Here is a 22,810-nt window from a genome sequence, read left to right as displayed (position 1 = left end):
TACATAAGAGGAATGGTCACTGTTTAACCCTGTCAGAGTGAATAAGATTAAGGAAAATGCAATCTCTTTGTTTTGTGCAGGCCAATGATGCCTTGGGTCCCTCATGGAACTGGCTGTACTTCATTCCGCTCATTATAATCGGATCCTTCTTCGTGCTGAACCTGGTGTTGGGAGTCTTGTCTGGGTAAGTTTTGGATGTGGGTGACACTGTTCTCGAGATGAGTGTTGGGTATGTGCAAGTGTTGGATCTGGACAGTAGTCAGATCTGAGTAAGACGGTTCTGGGCAAGTGTTTCTTGTGGCTAAACTTTTGACGACTGTCTGCTCTGGGTGCATGTTGGATTTGGGTAAGTATTAGTCCTGGGCAAATGTTGGTTCTGAGCGAGCATCAGTTCTGGGAGAGTGTCCCTTCCAGATAAGTGTCTGTTGTTTGCAGGTACCAGATTTCGGCAAATGTCTGTTGTGGGTGAGTGTTGGTTGTGGGCAGGTGTGGGTTCTGAGCAAGAGGTGGTTCTGAACAACTGTTAGATCTAGAGGGGTGTTCTGGGCAAGTGTAAACAGTGTAAGGCTGTTGTCTGTTGTGGATAAGTGTCTTCCTCTTGCTCTTAAGGAGCTTTTCCTTGCCATTGTCACCCTTGACTTGGGGCTCGGACCTGGATTTTCTGTACAGCTGCTTTGTGACAATGCCACTGTAAAAGCACTGTATAAATAAATTAGACTTTGACTTTTGGTCTGCGCAAGTTTCTGTTCTGTGCAGGTGTTACATCTGGGTGAGTGTTGATTGTGGGGGAGTGTCTTTTCTGAACAAGTGTTAGATCTGGGTGAGTGTTGATTGTGGGGGAGTGTCTTTTCTGATGAAGTGTTAGATCTGGGTGAGTGTTGATTGTGGGGGAGTGTCTTTTCTGATGAAGTGTTAGATCTGGGTGAGTGTTGATTGTGGGGGAGTGTCTTTTCTGATGAAGTGTTAGATCTGGGTGAGTGTTGATTGTGGGGGAGTGTCTTTTCTGATGAAGTGTTAGATCTGGGTGAGTGTTGATTGTGGGGGAGTGTCTTTTCTGAACAAGTGTTAGATCTGGGTGAGTGTTGATTGTGGGGGAGTGTCTTTTCTGATGAAGTGTTAGATCTGGGTGAGTGTTGATTGTGGGGGAGTGTCTTTTCTGATGAAGTGTTAGATCTGGGTGAGTGTTGATTGTGGGGGAGTGTCTTTTCTGATGAAGTGTTAGATCTGGGTGAGTGTTGATTGTGGGGGAGTGTCTTTTCTGATGAAGTGTTAGATCTGGGTGAGTGTTGATTGTGGGGGAGTGTCTTTTCTGAACAAGTGTTAGATCTGGGTGAGTGTTGATTGTGGGGGAGTGTCTTTTCTGAACAAGTGTTAGATCTGGGTGAGTGTTGATTGTGGGGGAGTGTCTTTTCTGAACAAGTGTTAGATCTGGGTGAGTGTTGATTGTGGGGGAGTGTCTTTTCTGATGAAGTGTTACATCTGGGTGAGTGTTGATTGTGGGGGAGTGTCTTTTCTGATGAAGTGTTAGATCTGGGTGAGTGTTGATTGTGGGGGAGTGTCTTTTCTGATGAAGTGTTAGATCTGGGTGAGTGTTGATTGTGGGGGAGTGTCTTTTCTGATGAAGTGTTAGATCTGGGTGAGTGTTGATTGTGGGGGAGTGTCTTTTCTGAACAAGTGTTAGATCTGGGTGAGTGTTGATTGTGGGGGAGTGTCTTTTCTGAACAAGTGTTAGATCTGGGTGAGTGTTGATTGTGGGGGAGTGTCTTTTCTGAACAAGTGTTAGATCTGGGTGAGTGTTGATTGTGGGGGAGTGTCTTTTCTGAACAAGTGTTAGATCTGGGTGAGTGTTGATTGAGGGGTAGTGTCTTTTCTGAACAAGTGTTAGATCTGGGTGAGTGTTGATTGTGGGGGAGTGTCTTTTCTGAACAAGTGTTAGATCTGGGTGAGTGTTGATTGTGGGGGAGTGTCTTTTCTGAACAAGTGTTAGATCTGGGTGAGTGTTGATTTTGGGGGAGTGTCTTTTCTGAACAAGTGTTAGATCTGGGTGAGTGTTGATTGTGGGGGAGTGTCTTTTCTGATGAAGTGTTAGATCTGGGTGAGTGTTAATTGTGGGGGAGTGTCTTTTCTGAACAAGTGTTAGATCTGGGTGAGTGTTGATTGTGGGGGAGTGTCTTTTCTGATGAAGTGTTACATCTGGGTGAGTGTTGATTGTGGGGGAGTGTCTTTTCTGATGAAGTGTTACATCTGGGTGAGTGTTGATTGTGGGGGAGTGTCTTTTCTGAACAAGTGTTAGATCTGGGTGAGTGTTGATTGTGGGGGAGTGTCTTTTCTGAACAAGTGTTAGATCTGGGTGAGTGTTGATTGAGGGGTAGTGTCTTTTCTGAACAAGTGTTAGATCTGGGTGAGTGTTGATTGTGGGGGAGTGTCTTTTCTGAACAAGTGTTAGATCTGGGTGAGTGTTGATTGTGGGGGAGTGTCTTTTCTGAACAAGTAGATCTGGGTGAGTGTTGATTGAGGGGTAGTGTCTTTTCTGAACAAGTGTTAGATCTGGGTGAGTGTTGATTGTGGGGGAGTGTCTTTTCTGAACAAGTGTTAGATCTGGGTGAGTGTTGATTGTGGGGGAGTGTCTTTTCTGAACAAGTGTTAGATCTGGGTGAGTGTTGATTGAGGGGTAGTGTCTTTTCTGAACAAGTGTTAGATCTGGGTGAGTGTTGATTGTGGGGGAGTGTCTTTTCTGAACAAGTGTTAGATCTGGGTGAGTGTTGATTGTGGGGGAGTGTCTTTTCTGAACAAGTGTTAGATCTGGGTGAGTGTTGATTGTGGGGGAGTGTCTTTTCTGAACAAGTGTTAGATCTGGGTGAGTGTTGATTGTGGGGGAGTGTCTTTTCTGATGAAGTGTTAGATCTGGGTGAGTGTTAATTGTGGGGGAGTGTCTTTTCTGAACAAGTGTTAGATCTGGGTGAGTGTTGATTGTGGGGGAGTGTCTTTTCTGATGAAGTGTTACATCTGGGTGAGTGTTGATTGTGGGGGAGTGTCTTTTCTGATGAAGTGTTACATCTGGGTGAGTGTTGATTGTGGGGGAGTGTCTTTTCTGAACAAGTGTTAGATCTGGGTGAGTGTTGATTGTGGGGGAGTGTCTTTTCTGATGAAGTGTTAGATCTGGGTGAGTGTTGATTGTGGGGGAGTGTCTTTTCTGAACAAGTGTTAGATCTGGGTGAGTGTTGATTGTGGGGGAGTGTCTTTTCTGAACAAGTGTTAGATCTGGGTGAGTGTTGATTGAGGGGTAGTGTCTTTTCTGAACAAGTGTTAGATCTGGGTGAGTGTTGATTGTGGGGGAGTGTCTTTTCTGAACAAGTGTTAGATCTGGGTGAGTGTTGATTGTGGGGGAGTGTCTTTTCTGAACAAGTGTTAGATCTGGGTGAGTGTTGATTGAGGGGTAGTGTCTTTTCTGAACAAGTGTTAGATCTGGGTGAGTGTTGATTGTGGGGGAGTGTCTTTTCTGATGAAGTGTTACATCTGGGTGAGTGTTAATTGTGGGGGAGTGTCTTTTCTGATGAAGTGTTAGATCTGGGTGAGTGTTGATTGTGGGGGAGTGTCTTTTCTGAACAAGTGTTAGATCTGGGTGAGTGTTGATTGTGGGGGAGTGTCTTTTCTGAACAAGTGTTAGATCTGGGTGAGTGTTGATTGTGGGGGAGTGTCTTTTCTGAACAAGTGTTAGATATGGGTGAGTGTTGATTTTGGGGGAGTGTCTTTTCTGAACAAGTGTTAGATCTGGGTGAGTGTTGATTGTGGGGGAGTGTCTTTTCTGAACAAGTGTTAGATCTGGGTGAGTGTTGATTGTGGGGGAGTGTCTTTTCTGATGAAGTGTTACATCTGGGTGAGTGTTGATTGTGGGGGAGTGTCTTTTCTGAACAAGTGTTAAATACATTATTGTGCTCAGTATAATCGCCAAGTTCTTTGTGCTGAACCTGGTGCTGGGAGTCCTGTCTGAGTGAGTGTAGGTAAAACTTTATTTCTTGAAAGGGGTTAATTCTGCGTGAGTGTCTGTTGTGGGAGAGTGTTGGATCTTGGCAAGTGTCTGCAGGTAAGCATCTGTTGGGGACAAGTGTCAGTTATGGGTGTGTGTCAGTTCCTGGCGAGTGTCTGTTTCTGGTGAGTGTCATTTTTGGGTAAGTGTCTGTTGTAGCTGAGTGTATGAGTGTCAGTTCTATTCTGTTGTGGGAGAGGGTTAGATTCTCTGGATGAGTCTCATTTTGGGCAAGTGTCAGTTCTGAGTTTTGGATCTAGGCAAGTGATCTGGGTGAGTGTCTGATCTGGATGAGTCTGAGTTCTGGGCAAGTGTTTGTTTTGGGCAAATATTGGATCTGAGTGAGTATCAGAACTGGTTTTGCGTTTGTTTTGGGTGAGTATAAGATCTAGGCACCTCAGTGTCACTGCTGGACTGAGAATAGTCCACCAGCCAAAAATATCCAGCCAACAGCGTCCTGTGGGCAGCGTCCTGTGACCACTGATGAAGGACTAGAGGATGACCAACACAAACTGTGCAGCAGCAGATGAGCTATCGTCTCTGACTTTACATCTACAAGGTGGACTGACAAGGTAGGAGTGTCTAATAGAGTGGACAGTGAGTGGACACAGTGTTTAAAAACTCCAGCAGCACTGCTGTGTCTGATCCACTCGTACCAGCACAACACACACTAACACACCACCACCACGTCAGTTTTACTACAGTGCTGAGAATGATCCACCACCCAAGTATGGGGGTCCTGACCACTGAAGAACAGGGTAAAAGGGGGCTAACAAAGTATGCAGAGAAACAGATGGACTACAGTCTGTAACTGTAGAACTACAAAGTGCACCTATATAGTAAGTGGAGCTGATAAAATGGACAATGAGCGTAGAAACAAGGAGGTGGTCATAATGTTATGCCTGATGTTTTGTCTTTGTGTGCAGGGAGTTTGCGAAGGAGAGAGAACGAGTGGAGAATCGACGGGCGTTCATGAAGCTGCGGCGGCAGCAGCAGATCGAGCGCGAGCTGAATGGGTATAGAGCCTGGATCGACAGGGCAGGTGCTGCTCTTCCTCACACACTACAGCAGTCCAGATAGTTTTTCAGTGGAATAAGTTCCTGGTGATGGGCTCCTAAACATTTCTCTTCTACTCATAGTTGCCATTAAAAGTATTCTATGTCTAAATATGTCTAATATAATGCAGCAGTGTAGTTTATTGATGCAGAAACACACAGTGATGCTCCAGCCTGGCAGAGCTGTCTGAAAGACTGAGCTGGTTGATGGGAAATCAATCTTCACTTAATTCTCCATTGTGTATCTGTGAGTCTGAAGGCTGTTTGCTCACTGTGTTCTCAGAGGAGGTCATGTTGGCGGAGGAGAATAAAAACTCTGGCCCGTCTGCCCTGGATGGTGAGTCTGTTTGCAGCTGCTTCATGTTTTGTCCTGATTCAAAATCCAAATAAAACTGTTCTGTCACATTTTGTAGGAAAGCTCAATTTTGTGACAAATGGACTCATGCAATAACGGAAATTGGGGGGAGGACCATTCCTGAAACCCCTGCTCTTTCCAATCTAACACCTTATAAATTCCCTTCTCTATATCTTGTTTCCCGTGATGAAGCTTTCTCAATCTCCACCACCACCCCATCTCTTCCCTGTTCCTAAGTCCCATGTCAGTCCTATCACAGTTATTAAAAGGGGGGTCTGGACTTCCAGTTCTAGACGGACGCCACCCAGAGCTCCAGCCCAGGTTTTCAGAGTTCTCTCCCCTCCCTCAACCAGTCTTTCTCGTAGTACCACCATGTGGATGGCATGGAGCTGCTCAGCATTATACCCCAGTACATGTTAGGGATTGCAGGACTATTCATTTTTACTAGCTGACTAGTCATTCATAAAAGTAGTCAACCAGCCGTCATCACTACATTACAGAAAACAAATAATCCAGACATCTGTGAAAGGTATTTTGTTAGAAGCTTGCTAATAGGGTCTGGGTCAGCAGATGCTGCTGTTTAAAGTGTGAGATGTTCATCGCAGAAGAGATTTTTTGTTTTATTTCAGAAAGCATCAGCCTCACTCTGCACACAGAAGTACACAGACTGTCTGATGTAAACTGCATGCTAAAATCATCTGAGAGCTGTAATGATTTTAGCGTGCAGTTAGTAGTATTTCCACACGAATAAAGTGCAACCCTGTGTCCAAAAAAGTTGTGAAAAGTTGTGATTCTACAGAAACCTCCACTTTTCTATCTGTCCATAGGAGTCACTGGTGTTACTGATCCTCATTGGTGTTCCACATAATGAAGGAAACACCAGAGACATTTTTAATGAACAATGCATTTTACAAAATAACTGCAACAGAGCATCAAACCACATGTTGTCAATCATGGAATAGCCACCAAAATTTGTCATTTAATCCATTTGTATTTTTTCACAGTTACCTCAGAATAAAGTCGGTCACACCAGTGACTTCAGCTAAAAGCTTCATATGAAATCATGAGCTAAATGAGAAAATCTCTGATAACTGAAAGACACAGTGGACTCACCATGAGCTTTTCTTCATAGATCCTCAGAAAACAGGTAAAAGGAAGTCGAGTGATGTCATCAGTGTGACTTTTATTTCAAAATAAGAGATTTTTTGTGACGCGGTAACACCAGTGACACGACTCCTGGGGACAACTTACATTATATATTTATAATATTTATTTGCCATTTGTTTTCTTTATGTCACTTAATTTATATATTCTACAGTCATGTATAGATTATTGTAGTTAAAATTGCAGAAAAATATGTTTTTTTTCTTCAAAATATGGCCTCAGCCTTCACACATGACTGTGTGCTCTTCTGTGGTGCTTGGAATTCTATATGATTGATTTAAAAAGCGATATTTCTAAATTCATGGCTGAAGAAGATGTGATTGTTAAAATAACTTATTGCTTTATTTTAAAATATAAATTAATTGTAACTCTAACATGTTTTTCAAGTGTAATATATCTGTAAACACTAGGGGCACAAAATGGATGTTTCTGTAGAATGTAATGATGTGCAAATTATCAAATTATATTGTATTATTGCTATTAAATTATACCAAATTATATATTTTTTTTAATGTGCAAAATTTATTTACATTTATTTACAAGTTATCCCAGCTTTTTTGGAAATGTGGTCTTTCTTTTTTTGTGTTTAACAAAAAAATGTATTTCTGTTCTGTCCTCCTGCCTGGTCAGTGCAGGTTTTACCACTGCTGTATTTCATGAACTGTCCTCAGCTAGTCAACTGCTGCCCACTGCACCGACTAGTGAATTTATTAGTCAACCAGTCAGGCCCTAGTACACACCACGTTAAAGTGTTAAGGGGAAAAATGTACATTTTTCTTCATTTAATTTTTTAAAAATGATTTAAATAAATATTAATATATAATTCATTTCTACATGACCTCGCTTTGTCCCTTAGATTTAAACAGGGTGTTTGTGTTACTGAGCCTTTAAGAGTGAAATATGTAAATGAGCTCTGCTCTGATTGGCTGTCTTGTATTGTGCTTTGTTCAAAAAGCAGTCCAGGCAGAAACGATCCTTATAACTTCAGCATGAAGGGGTGGTGCTAAACTGTTTTATACCGAATAGGTGAACATATTTACAGTTTGGAAAAGTTTGCCATATAATTATTTTTTTATATATTTATATAAAATAACGTATTCAGTGGTAAACTATTACAAATTATTCACCACAAGTACGTTTAGACATTTTTTTCAATGTTATTCAAAGTTTTATTTTTGAATTCTTTTACAAGAAGAGAATAAAATGATCAATATGCCGTATCTATTTACATACATTTTTATCGTGTTATTTGCTCTCTACTCTAGAAATGTGACGAATTGTGGATATTAATTTTATTGTAACTTAACTCTCAATGTTCTACAGCTTTCTTAGTGATTCTGCAGCTCTGTTCTTCATTCTGGACACACCTGACCTCTCTTAATTTTTATGTACAGCTCCAATCTGATTGTCTGAAACCTGTGAAGCTGCAGAGGACAAGCAGATTCGAATCAGTTTATGCATCTGCAACCACATTTGTTGTATACTGTTGATTCCAAACGTTTTAAGGCTACTGTAAGTGTAACTGGTGTTGGGATGAAGGGAACTGGTCAAATGTCCTGTGTTTAACCCTCCCTCCTGCTGCGGTTGTACAGCACCGGCTCATAGGATACTGTTTTATTCTACTGTTCAGTGCTGAAGAGAGCCACCACCATAAAGAGGCGAGGTGTGGACACTATCAGACGTGGTCCAGAGGAGCAGTACGGAGACATCGCTTCTGTAGGTAAGAACAGATTATCACTTCTGTAGGTAAGATTATTGCACATATCTGCATATGTTGGCAAGTGAAAACATCTTAAATGTAGTCAAGATACCTTGTAGTTCTCATTTTGAGATTGTTGAGTGAATATTGTAGGATTATTCAGCCTGTTTCTGGATGTTTTTACTAGTTTTAAATTATTTTGTTTAGTAAAATTTTCTTATTAACAGATCAATTTTTTATCTCAAGACAAAAGGCAGATCATATCTGTCAATAGCACAAGACAACAGATCATATCTGTCAATAGCACAAGACAACAGATCATATCTGTCAATAGCACAAGACCACAGAGCTCTGAAGTCGTGTCATTATTCTGTAATCAGCGTCATGCCCATATTAGATCCTCTGGGTCGGTTTTTCTCTGGACAGCGTTTTCAGCAATCGCTGCTGTAGCATCTTGTGGTGAACAAAAAAATGCTCCAAACTGGATTCATACTGGATTTTGTTCTAGACATAATTTTCCACCTGAATTTCACTGGATCCTCTGAATTTTGAGGTCATTTAGGAGTCACACATGCTACAGTCAAGATAACGCTCCTGAGCGCTAAGTAAGTCTACTGTTAAACTGTTATATAACAACACCAGCTACTCAAACTGCAGCCTAAAACTGCCAGAGACTCTAAAGCTACCACACTGGACAAAGCCTGCTGTTTTGTGAGGGGTGTTTTGGTGAGGTCAGTCTTATGATGTCAGTCCGGTGTGCAGCAGTGTTAGCTTGTGTGTAGCGATAGTTGTATTTCAACTCCGTAACGACTTTGTAGTCCTTAAAGATCCAGTGATGTTTTGGGAGATGTATGTCCTGACTTTGTTGTGTGATAGCGGTGATTTCTGAAAAATGCTGTTCACCCTTTCCATAGAAGAGTCTGCTTAGACCTTGAGTTCCTACTATAGAATAAAATGACTTCACACAGCAGGTAAAAGTTCAAGTTCAAGAGGATTTCATGTCACTTAAGCTCTATACAAGTACACAGTGAAACAAGACGACATTCCTCCAGGACCAACACAGGAACACAAGTGCGGGACAATACAATAAACACAGTTCAGACAATACAGAACAATAAATACATACAAAAGACTTAGAATAAATACAGAACAGAACACAGGCAGCACACGGTACTGAGAGCTTGTGGAGCTGTGCAAAGGAGGATGGAACAGGAGGATATGACATATTAGCAGATTAGCAGATAGCCTAGCATATATGAGCATAGCAGTCACTGAGGTAGCGACCAGAGCAGCAATGGAATAAAAGTGGCCCAAATCTGATTTTCTCACCAAATCTGATTTATTTGTTTGTCTGTTCAGATTATCTTTTAAATGTGATCTGTATGCGACATCAGTCTGAACAGATCAGCTCCTAAACTGACCCTCTAAAGATCAGAGCGTCACGCTGCTTCACGGCTCATCCAGAGGTAAACAATCACGACCGCCAACGAACGCCAGTCGCTCCCGGAGGATCAGCTTCATCTTCACCAGCATCACAGGAGCCATCATGAAGCTTCACTGACTGACAGCTGGGCTCATCACCCAGAATGTGTTGGAGCCGTGAAAAGGGCGCGGTCACTTCTTTGGTTCGCGTCCTCGGATTCTTTAAACTCTGCTTTCAGACTTTTAACTGTTCTTTGATGCTGCAGCCTCGTTCTCCTGCGGCCGCGTTCAGACATTTCTTTCAAAGTCTCTTTGAACACGGAGCAGTTTGGAAAAGTCTCTTCTGATTTTTTTGTACAGAAACATCAGCCCAGATGTTAGGAGGTCTCGACAGTGCCAAATTATGATGAATGTCGAGTTGGATTGATGTAAAAGCCGCATGTATTCCGATCTGGCTGTTCAGTCTGAGTCACACTGCCGCCTATCGGATACGTGTTGGATTTCAGTACCAGAAGAAAAAGATCGAATTTGGGCCGCTTTTACCTGAATGTAGCCATAAACAAGTAAAACTGTCTGATATGATCTCAAAATGAGAAGTATTACATATGATTTAAGATGCTTTCAGTTCGCTTCTCTAAGCAAATACAAACGATTGCTTCTTTAGGTAAGAACAGATGGACATCAGCTTAAAGATTTTATTTTTAGGGTTTTTGAATATTTTAAGAGTTTTGGAGTGTTGTCTTCCTCAGGAATGCCTCTGAACAGGGCGAGTATCCGCAGCGCGAAGCGAGGGCCCACGGCGTATTTTCGGAGGAAAGAGAGAATGCTGCGCATCTCCATCCGCCGCATGGTGAAAACACACACCTTCTACTGGACAGTGTTGGGTCTGGTGGCCCTCAACACCCTCTGTGTGGCTATTGTCCATCACAAACAGCCACTGCTGCTGTCCAACTTCCTCTGTAAGTGCTCATACTGGTTTACTGCGATTGGTTCCTCATGGACAGAGAAAGGTTCTCCTCTCTTACTGTCCGTGACCCTGTTTCAGCACCGTCAGTTTTTTAGTTAGGATCCAAACTGCAGCCGGTCGCTCTGTCTGTGGATTAGTTTGTGCTAAGCGTAGTGAAAGCAGAGCTGTTTTCATTCTGTGCTATATTTACAGTTTACTGTACACAGGGTAACTGTGGGCGATCTACTGATACAAGAAACATCTCAAAAAAAAAAAACGCACAATATTGGGAAGTATTCGCGAAAAGAATTTCTGATTAAAGTCATATGCACACATGCCTCACTCGGTTTGGTTGGAATAACATGAAAATGCAGTAACTAATAGTGGGTGGTTTGGGCAAATGTAATGGAACAGAACCAGCCAGACGCTCATGGTAAAAAAATAAGAAATGAGGCTGTACTTAGAGGCCACCTACAGAGCAGCGCTGGTAGCTGTAAATGAAGTGATGCTCTTTTTATTTGAGGGTCACATTTCAGAGGGAAGATTTCAACCATTACTGGTTGTAACTCAGTTCCAAGGGGCAAGGAGACCCTCAAAAACAAGGGGTAGGGGTAAAAATAAGAAATGGGACTGGGTCTTTGCAGCTAACTCTATTAACAGAGTTCTAAGAAATAAGAAAAAAATAAGAAATTTTATTAAATTTTTATTTTATTTAACTCTAACAGCTCCTCCTGTTTCCATTGTTCTGTTCCAGATTACGCTGAGTTCCTGTTTCTAGGTCTGTTTCTGACTGAGATGTTTCTGAAGATGTATGGCCTCGGCCCCCGACTCTACTTCCATTCCTCTTTTAACTGCTTCGACTGTGGGGTGAGTCGTTTTGCCCTGTGATGCGGGACCTTTTAGCTATTTGAAACATATGAAAGCGTATATATTATAATCTTTAGTCTGAATTCCTTTTAAGGGAATTGTTAAAGAGTATGTAAAGTGGCAGGACTGCTCCCATTTTGTCCTACATCTTGTTAATAGTGTCTGAATATTACTGAACATTAGTGTAGCTGTACATAGGTAACGACTAACAGGGCGGAGCACCAGTTCCCAGATGTTTTCCAGCTGTCCTTGCGGCAAATGACTTTTGCAGAATGTTTGTTTTTGGATAAACTCACGTCTTCACCATTTTTCACAAGGAAACGGTCTGTGACTGGCATTGCTGTACGTCACAGTGTTTTACTGACTGTAAAAAGGTGTGTGTATTGTGAATGTTTGTGTGTATCGCAGGTGATTGTGGGTAGTATCTTTGAGGTGATCTGGGGTTTCTTCAGGCCAGGGATGTCATTCGGCATCAGCGTGCTGCGCGCCCTCCGACTGCTCCGGATCTTTAAAATTACCAAGTGAGTGCAGCAGAACAAGTGTAAAGTTGTGTAAAGTTCTTGTGTAAAAGTTGCCATGTGAAAGTGATGTGTAATGTTGTTGCATGAAAACATGCTGTGTAAAACATTGTGATGTGTATGTGTAGTGTAGAGTCGTAACTTAGTAATGTAAAGTTGTTTTGCGTAAATTCAACATTTGTGTAAAGGAGCCTTGTGTAGGTTTATGAATATGAAGCTTCCATGTGTAAAGCTACTCTCTGTAAAGTTTTCACTGAGAAAGATGCCACGTATTAAGGTGCTGCATCTAAACCTGCCGTGTGTAAAGCCGCTTTTTGTCAATTTATATTTTTGGAAAGGATCTATGTCTAAATGTAAAGTTTCTGTGTGTAAAGTTGCTCTGTGTAAATTTGTCACTTGTACTGAAGTGCCATGTGTAAATGTAAAGTTTCTGTGTGTAAAGTTTCTCTGTGTAAATTTGTCACTTGTGCTGGTGTGCCATGTATACATGTAAAGTTTCTGTGTGTAAAGTTGCTGTGTTTTTGTGCCTAAATGTGTCGTGTGTAAAGTTGTGTGTAAAGATGCCATGTATAAAGTTGCTGTGCGTAAAATTAAACAAGTAAAGCTTTAGTAATATAACCCTTTTCTACACTAGAGTCACAGTAACACCCCCTCCTGAGCTTTGTCATGTGTAAAGTTGCTGTGTGGACAGTGTGCCATGCATAAGCATGCAAGTAAAGAATGCTGTGTATAAAGTTGCTGCATGTAAATTTGCCATGTGTAAACTTGCTGTGTGTAAAGCTACTGTTTGCAAACTCGCTGTATGTAAACATGTCTGGGTGGGGCTTTGTGTAAAGTTGTCACATGTAAAGCTGCTACGTGTTTTCCGCTCTCAGGTACTGGGCATCGTTGAGGAACCTTGTGGTGTCTCTGATGAACTCCATGAAGTCCATCATCAGCCTGCTCTTCCTCCTCTTCCTCTTCATCGTGGTCTTTGCCCTGCTGGGCATGCAGCTGTTCGGGGGCCGGTGAGACTGAGCTTCATATTTCTGTGCTGTGTGTTTGTAACAGGACAGCGTTAGTGAGCAGTAAGGATTTTGTGTGGCCCTAAGATGTACAGTAGATGATTTAAAATCCAAACAGATTTCAAAAACAGAGCATCTCACACTTAATGTCAGTTTTTGCGCTCACACTAAAACAGGGTTTAATACATAACAAGGATATAAAAACACTCAAAATATCAAATTTCACTGTAATCACGATACAAACAAAGCTAAACTGGAGTGAACACTGAGAGCTGATCAGATATTTTACTGTAAGCTGGCAGAGACTGTAAAGAGAGTGACTGGACAGCTGGGTCCATACATTATAAACATTACACACTTTTTATTTGCAACTAGGAGCCCCTCTACCTCTGCTGCACACTTGGTGTGCATACAGGTTGTACTCTCTCCTGGCTCTCTCACTGGCTGCTGCCTGAAACACACATTCAGTGTAGTCTCTGAGCATCTCACATTACAGGATTGTGAACATTTAGAATCAAACGCGTTTAAAAATATCTGCATCATCTCCGGAGCTCGATTGGAGGACTACAGATTGACTCCTCTCTTACTCTACCAGATCGTCTGCACCTCCAATCGACCTTCCAACCTGCACAGTTGCTCCAGAATGTGACAATTTGTCAGAAGGGGCAAAACATGTCCTTAAAATTCACTGCAAAAAAGGATATCTGAGCAAGTAAAACCTCTAAAAAGTAGTCAATTTATCTCATATTTCTCATTATGAGGTTATTTTACGAAAATCATAAGATTATTGAACTTTCTAGACTTTATGTTTTGTTAGTTTAGTTATTGTTTTTTGAACTTGTTTTATGTCATTTTGAAATTGTCTTATTGGCGAAATTGTCTTATTCCATTGGAAGGTCATTTTACTTGTTTTGAGAAATAATGCAGATAGTTTTGCTTATTTCAAGAAATAATACTTGAAACAGTAAAATGACCTGACAAGGGGATAAAACACTTTCATCAGATAAAATGACTTAAAACAAGCGAAAAATTCTAGAAATAAGTGCAATAATTTTACAATATTTTTACAAGAATTTCATTTCGAGAAATGAGATGTTTGGACTACTTTTAAGATTTTTATCACTTACTAAGATATCATTTTTGCAGTGTAGTACAGTGCAAGGTAGAGGCCTGGCTTTAGTGCTGAGATCCAGTCAAGCTGTCCTCTATCTCACAGTGTTAAGTATTAATGGTATTTTTATGTTTAGTTGCGGGTGGCCTATGGGGAGCCCACTGGAAGGCCACGTAACTGCCGTATTTAGGAAAAAGTACTGCTATGTTTTCACATGGCTCCCAAAAATGGGTATAATTCCTGTAAACAGGTCTCACTCCTACAGAAAAGCATATCTTAGTGAATAACATGATGAAAAACAAGTAATGAACAGAGTCTGTCTGGGATATGAAGCAGCTGGCTGTGTTTCTACAGATGAGGGAGTTTCTATAGGTAACCCAGTCAGAAAAAAGCAAACAATCTATTATTCAGGCCGTTAGACATATGTCAGTCGTTCTGAATGAAGCGGGTGCACCGGCGCTAGTCACGGCTCTCCTTCCCCCCCAGGTTCACCTTTGAGGATTATACTCCCACCAACTTTGATACGTTTCCAGCTGCCATCATGACAGTGTTTCAGGTATGGATCAAACCAGCTGCACGATGGAAAAACAGCACTGAAGGGTGTTGACAGCTGCAGGTTTAAGTTTGAAAGGCACAGCAAATGCTTGAATAGGTATCACTATTATTAATTCATCAAATGTTCAGTCAGCATTGAGTCTGTTGGGGACTCGACAGGAAATTAAAGGAGTCACAACTTGTAAGCAGTGTGTCTCTTGTATACAAATACTGTCAAAACTTACAACACAACCAAACCCTATTGTGGCTTGTCTTTTTTTATGTGTAATGAGACTAACGGAGTACCTGTAGTGCCGGCAGTAACTGGATTCCATTATAGCTACAAGAAAAGCAGTACATTATTATTATGTACAGGATTAAAACCACTCTTACATAGCACTCCTAATCATTTAGGTTCACTTTGCTAGTAGCTTTTGTTTGTCCAGCTTTCACCACTACATTAATGTTAGTTTTGTTAATATGTTAAGCTAACGGTGGTGTATATTCACTTTCCTCACACTAGAGTTAATGTGGCAGCTGTGGCTAAATTTCAAGTAGCATATGTTGTTTATATGTTTTTATAGGAGCCTGTTTCCTCTCTTTCAATGATGCACACAAAAGCCAGTTGAGTGCTAATAGCTCCTCCCTTGTGAACGGCTTTAGGCACAGGCAACTTATGCACTTTCGTACAAATTTATTGTCAAAATATTTCTTTACTTGAATTTTTAATGTTTTACTTTTTTATTCCAAACTACACATCCCTTTTGTACAGTCTATTTAACTCCACCAAAATATTTTGTGGTATTTTCAAATGCATGTACACACAGCGCATATGCAGGCAATTGTATGTCACCTATAAGGCATCATTTCGTTTAAAAAAACAGTGCAGTTTTCCGGTTCTTTGTGTTAACATAGTCTTGTTTAACTGTCTTTCCCTTGTGTTTATACAGCTAAGGCACATTATCCAAAAGCAGTTAAAAGTAATCAGATCACATTGAAGTAACCCTCCCAATCCTGTGTGGAATGTATATCATGCTGTGCCTCCAGATCCTGACCGGTGAAGACTGGAATGAGGTGATGTACAATGGAATTCGCTCTCAGGGTGGAGTCAAGTCAGGAATGTGGTCCTCCATTTACTTCATTGTCCTCACGCTGTTTGGAAACTGTATCTTTTATCAAATTTCCAGCAGGAATCTAGTGTGTATGCTGACAAATGAATGGGTGAATGAATGAGTGAAACCTTTTACTGAAATCTGTAACACATGGTACGCCAAGGAACAAGAGGAGAGGATAAGCTTCAGTTTTAATGGCATTAGAAATCATCAACTTGGGTAACGGTTAGTTCAAACCATATAAAATGTAAAATTTTAACATTTAGCTATGTTGGTGTCCCACAGGGCTCTGTCCTGGAAACTTTCAGATGTCATATTAGATTATTGTTTGTACACTTTTCATACTTTATAGAATGGATAATCACTTCTAAGCCCTTGACTGGACTACCAGACACACTCCTCAATGTCTTCTTGGCTATCGCTGTTGACAATTTAGCCAATGCCCAAGAGCTCACAAAGGTATGGCCATTAACAACCTCCTTCACATTTAGCTTCAAGATATAGGAATAGTCTTCATGTTGTTTGTGATCTTTTAGCATTACACCTGGAGGCCTATGATGAAAACATCACTGCCATAACCGTACAAATTAAACTATGAACGGGAACCTTCATGTTCATGTACACTATCAGTACACAGTGTTCTGTACAAGTAGATTTTTGTCCCGAAGGTCCCCCAAACAGTGTAAATAAACACTCATAAAAACTCCTTCAGGTCAAATTGTCTACATTTTAAAAGTACACATTTTCTTTCCCAGGCATATTTTTACCTTTTCATAACTTTTTTTTACATAAAAATGATAAAAATCCTGAGTCAATGCAATTTAAAAAATATAACTACCATGGACATTTGTATGTTCCCTAAATAAAGGTACTGAAGATGTACCCTTGAAAGGTACCACCACAGTGATGTTTGAAAGCTACTTTTTTCTGAGAGTGTTCTGCACCACTGCATTGCCCTTCCATGTTAATCAGTGCAGCCGCAATGCAAGCAGCTGTAGCAGCCATGTGCGCACAAAGTGCAGTTTTAAGCCTCAAGTCTATTATTTGCTGCTTGCTGTAAGCTGCATGCCATTTTAAGTAGGTACAAACTACTTCTGTTTGCCATGGGCAGCTGGTTTGAAAAAGCAAATGTTTCACAGAAATCTAGTTAAGATAGAGACCTATTTTTTTATATATCAAAGCATGAAAATATTCATTATTTATAAGTTTTGAATGTATGCTACCCTAACATCCAATCCTTCCAGTGCTTCTGCTGGTGAAATTGTGGAACATGGTGGTAAGGCACCCAAAAGTGCTGAAATCAGGAGTAGACAGATATATAAAAATTTGCACTGGTCTCTCAGGCCACCAAGCCACAATATTTTCAGTTAACAAACAAATGCTTTAGTACCAAAAAGCTGTCAGATGTTGCTTAAGAAATATGTATTGCAATTTCTACACACGTTGTGACCGCAGTGATCCCCCCTCCCATCCTGACCGATTTAGGTTCTGTTTAGATATTGTAGTGATAAACTCTCAGTGTAACGACAGCTTATGTACAGCCCTATTTTATTTAAAAGCTCATATCATAGAGCAAAATTACCCAGCTTCAGCCAGTGGAACAGCTCAGGGAATCCTCATATTCACCGCATCATCATAGTAGCTATCGTTAGCCATGGTTGCGGTTAACAAACCAAACAGTTTTGAAAAAATCGCCAAGACAAGCGACCAGTTTGGCCACAGGGTTTGCATTGTAGTGTCTGCATTGTGAAATGCACCTGGCAATAGGCAGTGTCTACCAGTGGTGGACAATAACAAAGTAAATGTAATTTGTTGCTGTACTTAAGTAGTTTTTTGCGTATCTGTACTTTACTGAAGTTTTTCCATTTTGGGCGTCTTTTTACTTTCACTCCACTACATTTCAAAGTCAGATATCTCACTTTTTACTCCACCACATTATGAGAAATCTGTCATTCCTTTTGGTTTATGTGTGTATAAAAACGCAACATGTCAAAAGGAAAGAAGCGCAAAGCAAGAACACCAATCAGGGCACAGCGCACACTTTATTTTGAGCTTGTTTTGACCTGTTGGACATACCGACCCACTGCAAGCGTACGGTTCTATGACAGTGTTATAGGGCCACTGTTCATAAAAATAAAAATAGTAGACCTTGAGAATGAAGTTGTAATATTTTGAGAATAAAGTCGTAATATTTCAATAAAAAAGTTGTAATATTTGGAGGATAAAGTGGGCTGACTGTAGGGGGGCTAACTGTAGGGGGCTGCCATAACGCGTTGGGGTCTCGGTTGCTGTACTGGCGCCGGAGCTCCACTCACTCCTGTCTCTCTGTGGATCATTTTGATCATCATTCTCACTGTCTGTGAAACTTCATGCCCTCTTTGAATGGGGGGAGATGTAGCCCCCGATAGCCGTGTAGACGACCCTGCCTGAGATTCTCCTTCAACAACACAGACAGACAGTTTCCTCCGAGTCCGTCTGGCTCTTTATTCTAGATAAACAGTTTCCTGCTCAGTACTTTTACTCTCAATACTTAAGTACATTTGAAGGCAAATACTTTTGTACTTTTCCTCAAGTGGAGGTCTGAAGGGAGGAACTTCTACTTTGACTGGAGGAATATTTTACCTTGGGTATCTCTACTTTAACTCAAATACGTGATTTGTGTACTTCATCCACCACTGGTGTCTACCCCACCACTGCAGCAGCCCTATTTACACCAAGCCTGTAAACATTCTGGTCAGTAAAGATTGTAATGGCCTACTTATGGGTTTCAGCACCTGCTCTGCTCACTGTTGTCTCTGGTTATCCTCCAGGATGAGGAGGAGGAGGAAGAAGCTTTTAACCAGAAGCATGCCCTGCAGAAGGCGAAGGAGGTCGGGCACATGTCCTCCTTCATGTCCTCAGAGTAAGTGGACAGAGTCCAGCCCTGCCTGCCCTACCCCTCCTCCTTGCTCCCCCCCCCTCCCTCGCCTCACAAGGATGCTGACATGCTAACACTACTAACACCTGCACTGTCTGGGAGTCTCTGTCTGTGTAGCTGTAGGAGCCTTCGTGTCTGTGGAGGTTTTCAGTCATACCGGTCATCTAATGTCTGGTGGTAGTAAGTGAAGGTGGGCGGACGTGTGGTTTATTGTTGAAGGTGCTTCCCTCAGCAGAGGAGCTTCATCAGTTCAGCATTTAAAGCTCTGGGGCTGATTCCCACCTCTGAGGGCGCGACACTGGTTAAGATCACATGATCGTGTTGGAAGTCCGGAGGTGTGAATTGGTATGAAACTGCTGGAGATGTTAAAATGGTGCTGTAGGTAGCTGACAGATGGTGTCTGGGTCAACAGTCTTCTTTATAAACCAGCTGTGGTCTCAGTCCTACATGGTGTCGCTGAAGGAGAGCCAGTGAGGTGTAGCAGTAGAGCGGATTGTAATGTAAGGCTTGAGACAAGACTCTTAGTTAATAAACATGGAGAATCAGTAACTTCAGCAGCCTGGAGCGAAAACAGTTCTCATTTTAATCCTGCTTATGTTGTGTAAGATGCTGTAAAACTTTAAAAAAGCAGGATCACATGCCTTCCTCTCAGTCCTCTTAAGTACATCATCTCAGTTAGCGCAAAAACCCAGTTTCTCCAAAATGGTAAATTTACAGGAGAAGGAAAAATACATTATTATCTTGTAATGTAAGTTAATGTAGCCAGTTTGTAAAGTAATTCAAGGCATTTTCTGTTTGTTTATTCATCATGAAATTTAAACACAATACAAACTGGGCTTTTCAAATTATGCAAAAAAACTAAAATAAAAAAACAACAAAAATGGAGGTACAAGGGAATTTTTTCAACAATCAACAGTATATTAGCTTGTAGCTACCCAGTTCAGGGCTCTTGCTGAAGATGGTCATCATAGGTATGAATTAGATCCATAGATTGAAAAAAAGGCTGATGAAGTACGTTTGGATGGTCCACTTTAGATGCTTTGTAGATACTTAATTTACTTTCAAATTACATTCAACTAAACAAATTAAACTAAATTGACCATCATTGTCTTTAACTCTAAACCTGCTCTAATCCTAACCCTAACCTTAACCTCAACCCAAAACCTAAACCTAAACCGAACCCGCACCCTGGTCCTAGCCCTAACCCTGGTCTAAATCCTAACCCTAACCCCACCACTGTTTAGGATCAACTGAGTTTCAACAGATAGTTTGTAAACAATTTGAACATCTGAGGATGATCTAGAAGGGACTAGTGGACTATCCAAATGCAGTGAGACATAATTTTTATTTCCAAACAGCCAAATTGATTTTTTTTTTTTTTTGGCCAAATTTTTATTAGTTTTGTCATTTTAAACTGAAGCTCACACTGTCTGGTTTAAATGACCACATGAAACACTCTAGCACATTTCCAGATTTCTCTCACTTTCCAACCATCAAATTATTAAATAAGTAAAGTAAATTAGTAAATAAACATTATTTGCTCTTTATACACTGTTAGAAATAAAGGTTCTGTTCAGGTCCATTTTTAGTTCATCAAGGTACAAACAGTGTAAATGTTCCCTCAAAGCTCCAACAGTGGTTTTAAGGTCTGACTGTGAACCTTAAATAAGTGTTTCCAGGGAAAAGTTCGTATTTGTACCTTTTCATAACCGAATGTTTTAAACAGAACAGTAAAATAAAAGCCTGGAGGCGAGACGGGGTGTGTGGAGTCAGTACAGCTTAGAACATATCATTTCAGTGGATTATGGTTCAGTTATGTTCCCTGACTAAAGGTACTGAGATGTAGCCTTGAGGGTCCCACCCCGGTGACAAAAGGGGCACTGACCCAGAGACAGTTTAGCACCTTTATTTCTGAGAGTGTAGGGCTAAACTGGCATTTAAAATGCTTGCATGAAAAACCAGTTGCATATATAAAACTGTACTAAACGTAAGTGGTGACTGGCTGTTCAGCACAATAAGTCATGTGTAATTCTGCTGCAACATTTTAATGCAGATTTAACAGCAGAATGCAAATACAGCGTGAGTGCTCTGACCTGCCTCACCTCATTTACCTCATAAAGCTGCAACACAGCTTGTCTGAAACCAAAATAATACATTGGTCGATGCCGATCTTGGCCGATACTGCTTGTGCATCCCTATTTGCAAATGTTCCCAACACTCAGTTAAACTGAGGAACCTTCACTGATGAGTGGAACGTCTTCAAGATTAAACCACAAGTCCTGTAGAAGAAGCACTTGCAGTTTAAAGTGATGAAGCAGAAACCATATTAACACCTGAACTTGGCTGGTTGAAGTGGTTTTATGAAGCTAAATTTGGCTTTAATACAGTTTCTCATCATATTTCTGTGAGGTTCTGTAAGGATATGGTTGATAATGTGATGTATTTTTGAACAGCTCAGATTATTGTGATGCCTCACACACTATATGCCCAAAAGTGTTTAGACATCCCTTTTGGTGAGTGAATATAATGAGTGAATTCAGACATTGCTGCCATAGGCATTCAGTCGTGCTTGTATAATCTCCATAGAAAAGCACTGACCAATAGAATGGGATGCACCAGAGCAGCCAAACATGAGCCTGAGGTCACCATGTCCAGTGCCAAGTGTGGGCTAGAGGGGTATAAAGCCCCCCAGCACTGGGCTGTGGAGCAGTGGAGCAGTGGAGCTGAGTTCTCTGGAGTAATGGAGCTCCATCCAATACCTTTGGGATAAGTTGGACATCCAGGACTGACCATCCAACATCAGTACCTGACCTCACTAATGCTCAGTCAAATCCCTACAGCAGTGTTTCAAGCCTTCACTGCAAAAATGTGTCATCTTGGCAGGAGAAATTATAGTAAATGTAATCACTTGTCGAATATTTCTCTTGCTGAGACTGTTGTAAACTTATTATATGATTATTTAACTTGTTCTAGCAATTTTCTACTTGTTTTAAGTGATTTTCTGATTTTTATTCAGTTATATTTATTTATCTAACTCTGTTGGCAGATATGTTTCAAACACATTTCTTAAAATAAACTCTGTCTGTAAGCTCTTTATAGGATTATTTAACATATTTCTAGACATTTCTTCTTGTTTTAAGTAAATATTAAGTGAAATGATCTTACTGTACTGGCGGATCATTTTGTTTATTTGTAAAATATTCAATATGTGAACTAGATTCAGAATAATTTTACCTGCCAAGGTGGCATTTTTGCAGTTTTCCCAGAAGAATAGACTCTGTTACTGCAGCAAAGGGGGACAAACTCACCTTCATTTCAGAAGAAACGCTGGCGCCCACAAACTTTTGGACATATAGTGTGTTTTGGGTAAATCGTGTTGTCAAGCTGTGTTTATTTGGACATTGAAGGAAAGCCTACTTTCATGTTCTTGGTGGTTCTGATGGTTCCAGGCCCTGCAGCGTTCTGGCTTTGTGAAGGAGCACTGATGCGAGCTCAGCAGAGAGGCTTTGTGAAGAAATAAACCTGAGCAGGATGAATGTGAGGGCTGTAAAAGTCAGAGGCGTTCCTGGAAGTCGTACAGTGTGTCCTTATTGATAGATTACATTTATCGCATCATTTGGGCCGTTGCACGGTAATTCGCCATGAATTCAATGGCACGTTGTCATGACGACCGGCAGGCTTCCCAGTCTATGCGGGGATGAGTATATTATGTTGTCATAGAGACGCTTCTCCGGCATGGAGAGGAGGATTATTGAGCGTTTTTGACAGAGTTTCACTGCGGCAGTGGAGATTTCTGCACTGTGATCTCAGAGCTCAGATAAAGCATCTGTTCTGGTCCTCGTCCGCGTGTATCCGGACCCAATGTCCACATAAAAGCAGCCTTTTTGAGGATCTCTTCAACCATAAAAGAACACAAAAACAACTGGAAAACTCTCACATGCACACCAGAAGAGTTGGAGGTGATAATGCGTCTTAGAAATTGATCCTAAAAGGTCTTGAGAGGAACTGTTTGAGCACGTGCTGTCTGAAATACAGATGCTTTAAAGAGAGTGAGAGCAGGTGCAGCTACACAGTGCCTA

General features: G+C 41.1%; 1 protein-coding gene across 1 annotated transcript in view; it reads left to right on the top strand.

Moving 5' to 3' along the window:
- The window catches only part of LOC118814116 (voltage-dependent R-type calcium channel subunit alpha-1E), a 162,726-nt gene that overhangs the window by 60,606 nt on the left and 79,310 nt on the right, over positions 1 to 22,810 (top strand). Inside the window, exons 7-18 of the mRNA XM_036579777.1 lie at positions 81 to 184; positions 4,954 to 5,069; positions 5,366 to 5,419; positions 8,232 to 8,321; positions 10,472 to 10,681; positions 11,423 to 11,535; positions 11,944 to 12,056; positions 12,929 to 13,060; positions 14,655 to 14,724; positions 15,750 to 15,867; positions 16,206 to 16,273; positions 18,625 to 18,716. Coding sequence (XP_036435670.1) covers positions 81 to 184; positions 4,954 to 5,069; positions 5,366 to 5,419; positions 8,232 to 8,321; positions 10,472 to 10,681; positions 11,423 to 11,535; positions 11,944 to 12,056; positions 12,929 to 13,060; positions 14,655 to 14,724; positions 15,750 to 15,867; positions 16,206 to 16,273; positions 18,625 to 18,716 — 1,280 coding nt within the window. The remainder of the gene's footprint in view (positions 1 to 80; positions 185 to 4,953; positions 5,070 to 5,365; positions 5,420 to 8,231; positions 8,322 to 10,471; positions 10,682 to 11,422; positions 11,536 to 11,943; positions 12,057 to 12,928; positions 13,061 to 14,654; positions 14,725 to 15,749; positions 15,868 to 16,205; positions 16,274 to 18,624; positions 18,717 to 22,810) is intronic.

Source organism: Colossoma macropomum, unplaced genomic scaffold (assembly GCF_904425465.1).
Source record: "Colossoma macropomum unplaced genomic scaffold, Colossoma_macropomum, whole genome shotgun sequence".
Lineage (NCBI taxonomy): Eukaryota > Metazoa > Chordata > Actinopteri > Characiformes > Serrasalmidae > Colossoma > Colossoma macropomum.
Note: the sequence above shows the minus strand (reverse complement) of the source record. Positions and strands in the feature narration are given on the sequence as shown.